The sequence below is a fragment of the Myotis davidii genome, unplaced genomic scaffold, assembly GCF_000327345.1.
Source record: "Myotis davidii unplaced genomic scaffold, ASM32734v1 scaffold337, whole genome shotgun sequence".
Classification (NCBI taxonomy): Eukaryota; Metazoa; Chordata; class Mammalia; order Chiroptera; family Vespertilionidae; genus Myotis; species Myotis davidii.
In genome coordinates this window covers 38,439-52,199 of record NW_006288250.1, presented here as the reverse complement: position 1 = coordinate 52,199, position 13,761 = coordinate 38,439, and the positions used below count along the sequence as shown (strand labels likewise).

The window sequence follows — 13,761 nt, the reverse complement described above, 5'->3', positions numbered from 1 at the left end:
TAATATGGGCCAGATACTGTTCTAAGTATTGGGGATAACAACACTGAACAAAAAGATAAAGTTGTTGCTCTCATGGAGCTTACATTGTCCTTAGAAGGCTAAAACACAAGTAAATATAAGTATATATTATAAATATTCATGTATATATACACACATACATATATACATATATTCAGATATATGTACATATCTATAAAGAAAAGTAAAGTAGGGTAAGGAGAATAGTTATGATAGGTAATATTCTATACTAGAGGCCTGGTGCATGAAATTCGTGCACTCGGTGTCTGTGTGTGTGGGGAGTGCAGCCACCGCCACTGCACCTGCCAGCCGTGAGCCCAGCTTCTGGCTGAGCAGCACTCCCCCTGTGGGAGCACACTGACCACCAGGGAGCAGCTCCTGCATTGAGCATCTGCCCCCTGGTGGTCAGTGTACATCATAGCGAGTAGTTGAGTGACCTTAGCTTATCATTAGCATATTACACTTTGATTGGTTGAATGGCCAAGTGGACGACCGGACACTTAGTATATTAGGCTTTTATTATATAGGATAGGATGTTTAACAAAGGCCCTCTGATGAGGTGATATTTTAGCAAAGACCTGAAAGAAATGAAGAATCAATGGAGTCATATCTGGGGAAGAAAGGTCCAAGTTAAAAAACAACAACAACAGCAAATACAAAGGCCCTGAAAAGAGATGCATTTGGCATGCTCAAGGACAAACAAAAAACCAATATAGATAGAGCACAGAGAACAAGGGGGGAAATGATAGGTGAGCACAGTTGGGGCCATAATATGTTGGGCTTTGTAAGCCTTAGCAAAGCTTTTACTCTTAGTGAAATGGAAAGTCATTGGAGGGTGTGAGGAGAGATTAGCACAATCTAATTTACAGTTTAAAAGGATTACTATAACTACTTTGTAGTGAACAAGGATAGAAACAGGGAGACCAGTTAGGAGGCTATTCAGTTCCCAGAAAATAAGTGATAGTTTCAGCCATTGTGGCAGTAGTAGAGATGGTGAGTAATGATCAGATCCTAGAAATATTTCAAAGGTAGTTTAGATATGGTTCTGACAAAAAGAAAAATCAAGGATGTCTCCAACGTTTTAGACTAATAACTGGAAGAACAGAGTTGCTATTTTCTGAGGACAGGAATTGTTTGGGTAGGCTAGGAGGGTGGGAAATCAAGAGTTTGATTTGGACAGGTTAGGCTTGAAATGCCTGTTACATATCCAAATGCATGTTGGATGATTTATGTTAGGAAATATATATATATTCTTATCCACTGCTATTTGCATGGCCTACAATCCTAGAGTCACCAGTAGAGGTTGGGATTAGAGATATAAAATTAGGAATTTTAGTGAATGGGTGACATTAATTTCATGAGACTAGATGAGGTTACATAGGGGTAGCTAAGTAATAACCTTTTTCTATGACTTTTCAGAAGAAAGAAAATTTTCTATGAAATCCTAGATAAGATAAAGTTTGGGTATTGCATTTTACTAACTAGCACATTAAATGTTCAAAGTTTAGTGTAGTGATTAAGCACGTGGACTCTGAAGCCAGGCTACCTAGGCTTGAATTGTGGCTCTTCTGTGATTTAGATCAAAACATATACTCTCTCTACACCTCTCTTTTCTTATCTGTAAATAAGGATAATAATGATGCCTTCCTATAAGGTTCTTGTGATGAGTAAGTTAAATTAGACCAGTGCCACGGCACATAGCAACATGCACAAAAGATTAGGCAGCCCAGCTGGTGTGGTACAGTGGTTGAACAGCGACCTATGAACCAAGAGATCATGGTTCGATTCCAGATCAGGGCACATGCCCAGGCTGAAGGTTCAATCCCCAGTGTGGGGCATGTAGGAGGCAGCCAGTCACTCTCTCTCTCTCCCCCTCTCTGAAATCAATAAAAATATTTTTTAAAAAGAATTAGGCAAATGGGGGAGGGGGGAGGAGACAGATGTACTACTATTTGTAATACTTTAAACAATAAAAAAAATAAAGAAATTTAAGAATTAAATAGTATGGTGAAAGCCAAAGGAGGGGGAGGGGAGTGGGTAGAGGTGGGAAAAGGAGGATAAAAGGGGGAATACCTGCAATAATGTCAATATTAAAAGTTTTGTTTTTTTTTTAAATATATTTTATTGATTTTTTACAGAGAGGAAGGGAGAGCGATAGAGAGTTAGAAACATCAATGAGAGAGAAACATTGATCAGCTGCCTCTTGCACATCTCCTACTGGGGATGTGCCCGCAACTCAGGCGCATGCCCTTGACCGGAATCGAACCTGGGACCTTTCAGTCCACAGGCCGATGCTCTATCCACTGAGCCAAACCGGTTTCGGCAATATTAAAAGTTTTTAATTAAAAAAAGACATTTAAGAAAAAAACAAAAAGAATTAGGCAGTATTATCTTTAAAGTTCACCATGTTTTGACACATGAGGTAATGTTAACTTGTTCCACCAAAGAAGGCTATATTTTGGCAAGAGAAAATTTCTCACCTTGTATTCTTCATTTGGGTATATAAGAAACCGAGGGTTGTTGATATTTATGAGCCAGTCCCACTTTTTAATCAGGGTTTCCGCATCATATTCTTAGTTAATTATCTTCCTGTTTAGGTCACAGTGCTGTTGATATCACCAAGGTGGCTAGAAGACACCGCATGTCTCCTTTTCCTCTAACATCTATGGACAAAGCCTTCATCACAGTCCTGGAGATGACTCCGGTGCTTGGGACAGAAATCATCAACTACCGAGGTACTATAATATTTGTCCATTGCCTTTCACTTTTCTCCAAGTAAGATTCATAGAGCATTAATAAACAGTTTCCTGAAAGAAAATGTTATTAATTATTATCACAGTTATTATCATCATTCTTTTTGCTTCTTAATTCTACTCAACTCTACGATCAGCCTTAATTGTATATAGAGTAAAACATCCATAAAGCTTCCTTTTTCATAAAAATTAAAAAATGAATAAAGTAGCTGTGTTTCTCCTGTTCATCTCCTAGCACTGAGTGAGGAAAATAGTTAAAACTCTGAGTCTTCCTGATGTCCTTTCTGTTAGAAATGCAAGATAACTAAAGTATCTTATAATGATGTTTTCCTTTGTGGAAAATATGTTTTTAAATGTAAAAACTACATTAAATGATCCATGGATCACTGAAGAACCAGTCTGATCTCAGTTTTTGTGCTTCGTCTATCTTCTTATTCTCTGCCCTTTAGTTCATTGAGACCAGTTTGTGGAAGGACAATGGAAAGGTGGTGTCCCAGTGTTTTCACTTTTTAATCAACCCCCTTCTTAAAAATTCAGCATGAAAGTTATATTTAGTGCAATCTCAATAAAATGTAGTTTCTTAGTTATCTTTGTTATGCAGATAAAAACAACACAATAGGATTGATTGTAAAAAATACTTTATTCATAGATCATAAAATATTCTAACTTCAGTGAACATTAGAAAGCATCTATACAAACACCCTAATTTTTCTGCAAGGCAGTTCAGACTCAGAACACCTGAAAAGGAATAAGACTAAGGCTCAAGATTCCATTCTGTTTACTACCTGACAGAGCTCGGCTAGAGTGGTTTGGTGGTTGAGCATCAACTTATGAACTGGGAGGTCATGGCTAGATTCCCAGTGAGGGCATATGCCAGGATGTGGGCTTAATCCCCAGTGGGGGGCGTGCAAGAGCTAGCTGATCAATGATTCTCTTTCATCATTGATGTTTCTATCTCTCCCTCTCTCTTCCTTTCTGAAATCAATAAAAATATTTATTTTTTAAAATAACAATAGGTAACCAAACAAAGTATGTTAAAATTAAAAGGCCTAATACTAGTGAAATTCTAAATGCCAGATTCTAGCTCTGTTCACTGATGGTACTTAGACAAAAGTTGTTTTTATATAATTCACCCTAATCCTATATCTCTGACTTGCATTCTTTTAAATATGTATATCAGTAGGCTTAAACTTTTGGTTTATTATTAATCCTCATTAAAGGATCTAAAGATTAGAAGCTCACTAGAGTGAGGAATTAGTTAGGAATTAACTGTTTTCAAAATCAATTTTAATGAGATAGGTTTTTGCTATTATTAAATATAGAATATTCAGATATTTTTATATCCATCAACAGCAAGACATATTCAGAAAATATAAATGTAAACTTAAGTTGGAAAAAATTTTAAGTAATACTTTACCTATTAGAAACATAAATTAACCATCTCTGGCCTTGGAATTTCACGGGAGTTTTCCCTAACAGCAGTTTTTAGAAAAATCTCAGAGTATGCCAAGTCATTTAAGCAGAAATTTTAGTCTTTTTAAGGAAGGAAAAAAAACAGAAACGGAGTTGAAAGTGGCCATTTATAAGTTTCTTCTAGGGGAAAAAACAAACCAAAAAAAGCTGTCAGATGGAATCTCTTGTTTCTTCATGTGCTTGTTTCTCCTTCATTTGTTCATCAAATCAGTTGTGACTTATAAGTTAGCAAACTCTTCATGGATGGTTAAATTTCTTGTCAAGTGCTTCCACCCATGAAGATGAAGTGTGCATTCAACTTTTGAGTTAGATCAGACTCAATTTTTCATGCAAGAGAGTATTATAATTAAACCTCCGAGGGCCTAGGCACTTTAAGAAGGTGTTTAAAAAATATCATCATATATAGAAACATAATTCATTTTGTTCAATAAATATTTATTAAGCATCTACCAAATGATAGGTACTATGTTAAGTCCTGGATAGACAGAGGTGAATAAAACACTTCTGCCCCATGGATCTCACGTATAGTGCAGAAGAGACAGGGAAACAATGAGATAATTGTCTCCTTTATTGGCTTTTTTGTGGGCTTGCCTGCCTTTGTCCATTCATTGACTATAAGCTTTCTTTAGCACTTTCGTTTTTGGTCCTTTTCACATCTTGCACATGTACTTCAAATAACCTCATGCATGCCAATGATTTCAAATGGTACCTATTAAAAGATTTCTAAATCCATATCACTTGCCCAGACCTTGCCTGAGCTCTAGACTTATACACCAAATGTAATCATGCTGCTAGTAAATATTTAAATATGTTTCTATTATTTTAGAGAGAGAAAAAGGGAGAGGGATAGAAAAATAGAAACATCTACCACCTCCTGCACACCCCACACTTGAGATCAAACCTGAAACCCAGGCATTTGCCCTGACTAGGAATCAAACCGTGACCTATTGGTTCATGGGACGACGCTCAACACTGAGCCACACTGGCAGGGCTTGCTGCTAGTAAATTTAACATGGCCAAAACTAAACTTACATTCTTTACCTCTACAATACTTGCTGTTTCTACGTCCTCTTGAATCCATCCCTTGTTTTCTATTCCCAAAGCTATAATTTTGATTTAGGTCTTTATTATTAACTTCATGGATTATTGTTTAATAGAATATTAAAAATTATCCTTCTAAAGCAAGTGCCTAGATGTCCATGTATGTATTGTTTGTTTGTTTGTTTGTTTTCATCTGGTTTGGCTATAAATGCATTTCTACTATTTTCAGCTTCTACTTGCAAACAAGGCCTTTAAGGAACAAGCGCTCTATTGATTATAAATATCTTCCTTTGGTTTCTTGTGAGAGGCATACCTGGCATAACAACAAGGGATAATATATGTAAGACTGCCACTTCTGATTCGTTTTCTTTGCTTATGAAATGCTTTGCATGAATAAATTACAGCTTCACATTTGGTACTGTACTAGCTACTGTAAAGCAGATTAAAATATTCTGGCACCATTCGCTGTAATTCCCAGTCTCTTTTAGTTAACAATGGAAAAACTATGAACTTTCAATAGAAAGGGTTATGTTTTCTTAGGATATTATTTTAGATCACTAGCTCTAGGCTTTCTTATTCAAGATTAAATGATCGAAGACTTTAGAATCTCTAACCTGGATCTTTGTTTTTCCACAAAAGACTTAAGTAATTCGAGTCAAGGAAACTTTAAGCTGTGATGTTGGAACCCCACTTGGAAGCAGTGGTCTCTTTTAGAATACTGACCACAGCAGAGGTATTTCTCCCTGTCTCTGACTTACAGTTAGATAATTGCCTGAAGATTGGCAGAAATTACTGCCTCTAAAAGAAATTCAGAACCTCTTGATTTCAAACAGTAGGAGATCCTCACCAAAATGGTTCACAGCTCATGGTAGGAATTCATTAATTCCTCTTGAGGATTCAAGGGCTGTCAGAAAATAATGAAAAGGCAAGTAAGGTATACCAGGAACTTGCCATAAAATATACTCCTTACCTTGCTTCACTTTTAACTAACTGAGAGACCTTGGGCAAGCTACATAAGCCTTCTGAGTCTTATTTCTCTCATACATAAAAATAGGAATAATATCTACCCAATAAGATCATTGTGAGATATTATTAAAGGAAATAATATATGTAAATCATCTAGTTTGCACTAAGCTGCCATATTTCAAATTTAGGAAACGATTGATTCCCTTCCCTTCTCCACGTGGGGATTCTGAGATCATAGCCCTGAGATAAGCACCTATAAATTACAGTGTCAACGCTAGATCCCTTGGCTCAGCTTCATTTGTTGATCCACATGAACTATCTCTGGATCCCTATGCATTTTGTTGTAGTCAAATTTACATTACCTACTAGGTCCCATTAGGATATGTAACCTAAACAGCAGTTTTTACAGTTTTTGAGCTTATTTCTGATTGAGCTTTACAGAATTGAAGCAGAGAATTTAGGTAGTTATTCAAATGTTTCAAGTGAAAGCGTATGTTTTTATTATCTAAAGTAGAGGCCCATTGCACAAAGATTCATGCAATAGGCCTTCCTTCCCTGGCTGCTGGCACCGGTTTTCCTCCGGCACCCAGGACCCAGGCCTTTGGTCCGGCCGCAGCAGAGAAGCCAAGCCTCTAGGCCCACCCTGCCTCCCCGGGTTCTTGGCAACCCAGGCCCCCAGCCCATCCTTGAGCAGCAGCCAGGGCCAGCTGGAAGCCTGGGTGGCCCCTGACCCATGCTCCCAGCCACTCTTTCAGCAGCGGCCAGGGCAGGTAGGAAGCTTGGCTTCCTCCATTGCCAGAGGCAGCCCAAGCCTCCAGCTCTGTGGCCACTGCCATCTTTATTGGGTTAATTTGCATACTCGCCCTGATTGGCTGGTGGACATAGCAGAGGGATGATCAATTTGCATGTTTCCCTTTTATTAGTGTGGATTACTGACTCCAGTCCAGTAAAGTTTCACCTAGGATGATTCCATTTGCTTGCAAATACCTCCTGGGGTATTGGTCTAGGCTAGCATTTGCTGTAGATTTTTCAATGTGACTGCTTGAACTCATTCATACTTCCCTTCAGGTAGTCTCATCTCTTTAGACTCTTTAATCCATAAACTTTATTATGCCTCTAAAATATGCACATCTCATTATATCCTTTTATTTATATCATTTCCTGTATACTTCTTCCTGCATTCCTCAAATATGAACAATTAAATCCCTCTATGTATTCATGGTATGTGTGTATGTGTGTTTGTATGTGTGTGTGTATGTAATCATAACCTCTAGGCCAGGGGTGGACAAACTTTTTGACTCAAGGGCCACAATGGGTTCTTAAACTGGACCGGAGGGCCGGAACAAAAGCATGGATGGAGTGTTTGTATGAACTAATATAAATTCAAAGTAAACATCATTACATAAAAGGGTACGGTCTTTATTTTTTTAGTTTTATTCATTTCAAATGGGCCGGATCCGGCCCGTGGGCCGTTGTTTGCCCACGGCTGCTCTAGGCAATTATGGTGCTCTTAATGTCCAAGATTGTGATTATAATACCAATCTGTTCTCTGTATATGTGCTTTCAGGTGCTTTTCCCCCAGTATGGCGATTACCACATGTGTGCTGTTATCACAGTACTCAATAAGCCCTCTTGTGTGGGGGAGTCATTTATATAGTTATATAATTGAGTAAAATTAAGTCACATAGGAATCAGACCTGTAACATTGGCTAATTATCCCATGTGGCAACCAGGTAGACTAATCTTCCTATTTCATACTTCCTTCTCTGTATAACATTAAATGTCTCCTTATATGTATTCTCTCTCTTTAAAAATAAAGCTTATTATAAGTGTATCTCAAAATAATTTTGATAAAACCATCTATATTTATTTTTTTTAAAGGAGGAAGTAATTTCAGTATATCAGGTTAAAACAAAGTATAATTTTTAAATATGATTCTTAGTGATTCTTAATTTTCCATTCTTTTGGGGTACTTTTTCACATTTTAAATATACATTTTATTTAGCATAGTTTACTTGGCAATCCTTTTATTCAGTATCTATTTTGAGGTACCATCATCTCTGTTAGCAGTATTAGGTTAGGGTTCAGAATATAAGCAATGGGAAAAATGTTTCAGTTAAAATAAAATGAAAATAGAAAATTTTTCCAAGGAATAGCATCAAAACACCTTATTCTTGCAGTGATCAAAGAAGGATTTCAGATTTTTAGAAATTCCTGTCTATTCTTAATTATATTGGTAGAACTATGAAAATTTATGTAAATATACAAAATTTTCCAAACTACAGGGAAGAAAATTAGTAAAAATGAAAAGAGACAAATTTCAGTGGCAGTAAAGGATTTGCCAGTACCACCAGCAAGAGAATTACCAAGAATGGAAACTGGACAATAGCTTTTTTTAAATTGATTTTATTGATTAATTTTCCCATTAGAGCATCCAGTGCTACAGTAATTACCTCTTTGACTATTTTTTTAAGTAAAGACTTTGCAATTCCTGGCACGCTATTAACTCACCCCATACCATGGAGTATGTGGCAGGGAAACTCAAATCTTCCATTTAATTATGAAACGAAAGCATATGAGCAAAATTAGAGACACAAGGATTCTTTTATAATCAGTAACAATCTTTATAATGTGTCCAAATGTATATAAGAATGGAATAAATTTGCAACAATTTTTAAAACTTTAACTCCATTTTCCAGGAACAAAATATATTTAATTGGTTAAAAATATTATTTTCTCTGTCTATAAACTCCTTTTCTGCTGGGGTCCAACCCCAGCAGGTCCAGGGGTCCCCAAAGGTGTGTCTCTCCAGCGAAGTTCTTCTGTCTGTAGGTTCTGTGTAGGTTCTGTCTTCTAAGTTCTGTCTCTAGGATCTTCATCTAAGTTCTGTGTGTAGGTTCTGTCTTCTAAGTTCTGTCTCTCCTAAGTTCTGTCTTCTAAGTTCTGTGTGTAAGTTCTGTCTCCTGTTGTCTTGTTGCATCTGTATTTATACCAGTTGATTCCAATCCTATCAATCTCTATTCCAAAGGTTAGGGTGTTTCTTATCGCCATTCCACGGAGTAAAGATTATGTAGCTCAAGCATGATTGTAGTTAAAGTGATTAATTACCCGCCTGGCACTTAAGGGGTTTTATTCCCTCCCTAACTTCAGGGGAAAATCCCTACCTGGGGAAACAACCTTTCTGAGAGGTGACCTTGGTGAAAACACATAGTGCCAAGAAGGTGAGCAAACATATTCAGAACAGTATGCCATGTATGCCAGGTCCCTTGAAACAGCAAGGATGGACCGGCTCCCGGCACTTTTCTACAGAATCCCAATGTCCTTGGTTAACTTGCTAGATTAATTAATTAATTAATTTTTAAAAATCAACTATTAACATCTTGTCTTATCATTTGTAAATAACATTGAGTGATTCAGTGATACTATTGCAGCCTTGAAACTATAATGCTTTACGAATTTCCTTATTTTGATTTAAGCAATATGAAAGTAAGTTACCAGGATTACTTCAAGGTCAATATTGTAATTGTTACATTTAATATTTATTTCTTCTTGCATCTCATCTAGGAGCTTCATTTCATCATCTTTTTTGTTCTTTTTATAAAATATTTATTACATACCTTTTTTAAATAGTCATAGTAGTAATATGCTTTTACAGGACAATTAATGTTGAAAGTTAGGAATTATTTTTAGAATACTAGAGCGTGTTTAAAATTATAGAAATTACAATAAGAAAATATTTTTCCCTGTGGAGTATACTGTAGTTTATAGGACAGTGATTGAGAAACTACCACTAAAGAAGAGTTTATTTAAATTATTCAAACTATAGAAAGAGCATTTTGTTTGTTTCTACCAAATCCTGACCAACAAATCCATCCCTTTCACCTAAGTGCTATCTATTTATCAGTGACACCCTATTCATGTGACCTTGGTGTGGAAAAGTTTCCATCATTAAGTACCACAAGGAGTGATCATTCACTTTCATTTGAAATATTTTCTGTGACCTCAGGTTTAGGTATTTTTTTAAAACTAATGTTTTCCCAAAAATATATATCTTTCATTTCAATTAAGGTAAATGCTTTTTACAGTTATGCACTTATTACTTTTAAAGCTTAATATTGTATATACTAGAGGCTCATTGCATGAAATTCATGCACTCAGGGGGTGGGGGAAGTCCCTTAAACTGGCCTGCACCCTCTCACAGTCCGGGAGCCCTTGGGGAATGTCCAACTGATGGTGTAGGTATATTCCCTGGGAGTGGGCCTAAGCTGGCAGTTGGACATCTTTAGTGTTGCCACCGCAACTGCGCTCGCTAACTGTGAACACGGCTTCTGGCTGTACAGCACTCCGCCTGTGGGAGCACACTGACGACCAGGGGATAGCTCCTGCATTGAGTGTCTGCCCCCTGGTAGTCAGTGCACATCATAGCCACCAGTCATTCCACTGTTTGGTCAATTTGCAGATTAGCCTTTTATTATCGTATCTAATAAAAGAGAAACATGGTAATTAGCCGTACGTCCGCAACCCTTCCCATTGGCTAATCAGGGCGATATGCAAATTAACTGCCAGCCAAGATCGCGGCCGGCAGCCAGGCAGCTTGAAGCTAACATGAGGCTTGCTTGCTTCAGTGACGGGGAAACCAATGTTCCCCGCCTGCTGCTGCCGGACTCTGAGCTTGCAGTTGGAAACATTGTTACAAATATAGAAGCTAAAAAGAAACCCAGAAACCTGCTTTCAGCCAGCCGGGAGCTCAGAGCTGGAGTTGATACAGTGTTTTGATTATAGAACCCAAACAAACCAGATACCTGCTTTCATCAGCGGAGGCCTCAGAGCTGGAGCCAGAGCTAAAGCTGGCCCAGAATAAAAGAAAAAAGAAAAGAAAAAAAGGAGCAGTTGGGAGCTTCAGTCACCCACCAGCCTGAAAACAGCCCTCAGCCCCTCACCCAGACTGGCCAGGCACCCCATTGGGGACCCCCACCCTGAAGGGGGTGTGACCAGCTGCAAACAGCATCATCCCCTCCCCCAGGCTGGCCAGGCACCCCAGTGGAGACCCCCACCCTGATCCAAGACACCCTTCAGAGCAAACCAGCCGGCCACCAACCATGCACCAGGCCTCTACCCTATATAATAAAAGGGTAATATGCCTCCCAGCCCCAGGATCAGCAGAGCTGAGAGGCCTCCCGGCACCGGGATCAGCATAACAGGGGGCAGCACCCAAACCTCCTGATCGCCCTGCAGCTCTGTGTGTGACAGGGGTGGACCACAACCTCCCTATCCGCCCTGCTCTGTTCATGACAGGGGAAGGCACCCCAACCACCTGATCAGCACTGCTCTATGCCTGATGGGGGGAGCTCCCCAACCCCCTGATCACCCTGCGGCTCTGTGTGTGACAGGGTGCGGTGCCACACCCCCCTGATAGGCCCTGCTCTGTGTGTGACGGGGTAGAGCCATAACCTCCCCATCAGCCGTGCCCTGAGTGTGAGAGTGGCGGCGCCCCAACCCCCTGATCAGCCTTGAGTGATAGAGGGCAGCACCCTGAAGAAAACTTCCATATATAATTTTATAACTTCATCTGATAAGATGGAGAACGAAAATCAGTAATGTCATGGCTGCTTTCCCAGTGTAAACAATAATGCACATCTGTATGGGCAAGCTCTACCCGGCTTCTAGTTGGAAAAATGTAACAGCAGACTGGTGTACCCTTTAGTGTGCCTGTGAAGTGTGACAGGGGGTGGTGCCCCAACCCCCCAATCGGCCCTACGCTCAGCGTGACTGAGGGTGGAATCACAACCTCCCGATCCACCCTGCTCTGTGCATGACAGGGGCCGGCGCCCCAACTCCCGAGTCAGCCCTGCTCTAAGCCTGACCAGGGGCTGCACCTAGGGATTGGGCCTGCCCTCTGCCACCTGGGAGCAGGCCTAAGCCAGCAGGTCCTTATCTCCCGAGGGGTCCCAGACTGCGAGAGGGCACAGGCCGGGCTGAGGGACCCCCCGCACCCTCCGAGAGCACAAATTTTTGTGCACCGGGCCTCTAGTGTAGGATATAAATGAATATATAACACAGATATAAGTTGTAGTACTGAAGAATAAAATTTATATCATGAAACCACAATACAGTCTAAGAACTAATTCATTACCAATTCCATTGCATCTTTTTGTATTTCTAAATCATCTTAATCATTTCTAATAATCATAACATTTGTATTTTTCCAAATTCTGTAACTTTCCATGAAACTTATTTTTATTTTATGATGTAAAACTGTAATGCTGGCCCTCACTTATTACATTGACAGGTAATGAGCATCCCTAGATGGAAAAATACAAATGCACAATGCAATACCTCTTTGAACAAGCTACGTGTTTTAAAAGCTTAGGCATTTTTTTGCACTATTCCATAAACATGACTTCTGAAGTAACTAGAGATTAATTAATGTACTTGTTTTTACCCAAAAGATATTCACCCCTAAATCATTTAATCTTTCTCAGTTTACAAAATTGTGAAGCCTATAATAATACATAAGTTAGATTTATAATGTACCAATGTTGTCTAGTCTTTAAATTCACAGTCAAAATGTGGGAATAAATTATATTATATTGGGATAGGCTCACCATATTAAATGTTTAGTGTCTCTTAAATAATCATGAAGCTTTCTATAAGTATATTATATTTCACAATAAGACTTTTTTTTGTTAATGTTGTAATGACCCAATTCTGAACCTGTTTCTTTTTGGACTTAACTAATGTTGTTCCTACCAATGGTCATTTGGCCAGAGTAAGTATATGTATCAAGTCTGCCTTCTCAACTATTTTTGTAAGCATAACTGATAGCTGTTAAGTCAAAAAGATCCTTCAGTAGCCTCTCACATAGATTAAATGTGATGGTGATTTTTAAATGTTTTATATATAGTATACAAAACTGAGTTATATCCATGTTTTATATTAGGAAATCTTGAGTGGTATCTTTCTTTTCAAATTTATGTCATCTACGACACCCTTCCTGCATTCCTGAAATATAAACTGATAGTGTCCTGGTTAGCCAAAGTGAGGACAAGGAATCAATTTCCTGGAGCACTGAACTCAATTTTCCCTTGACTTCCTCCAAAGCCTTCTTAGAAATAACTACACAGGGAACTTTACAACTGTGGAATCATTCTGATAAGTGACCTTGAGAAATTAACATGCTTATCCCTCTTACATCCAAAAGTCACTCAGTTCTCCTGACATCCTAATTTAGATAGCAAGAAGAGACTATTACCTGAGTCAGAATAAATCCCCAACCAACAAATATTTGCTTTTACCTCTTAGAGAATACATTTGTATTTAATGGTTACAAAGCATACTCAATTTTATAAACAGCTCTCTATCTTGATTTTCCTTGTATATGTGTCCAGTGTCAGCCATTTGAATTTCTAAAGACTTTCTGAAGTTATTTTTTGGGCAGTCATCCCATTATAAAAAAGCTAACACTCTTGAGAGTAGGCATAATGATTGTTACCTATGGGACTGACTCATG

General features: G+C 38.6%; 1 protein-coding gene across 1 annotated transcript in view; it reads left to right on the top strand.

Annotated features, from left to right (window-relative positions):
• The window catches only part of LOC102755735 (gephyrin), a gene marked incomplete at its 3' end in the record, with an annotated part of 348,549 nt that overhangs the window by 300,220 nt on the left and 34,568 nt on the right, over window positions 1-13,761 (top strand). The window contains exon 14 of the mRNA XM_006760102.1: window positions 2,616-2,753. Within this exon, the coding sequence (XP_006760165.1) occupies window positions 2,616-2,753 (138 nt within the window). The remainder of the gene's footprint in view (window positions 1-2,615; window positions 2,754-13,761) is intronic.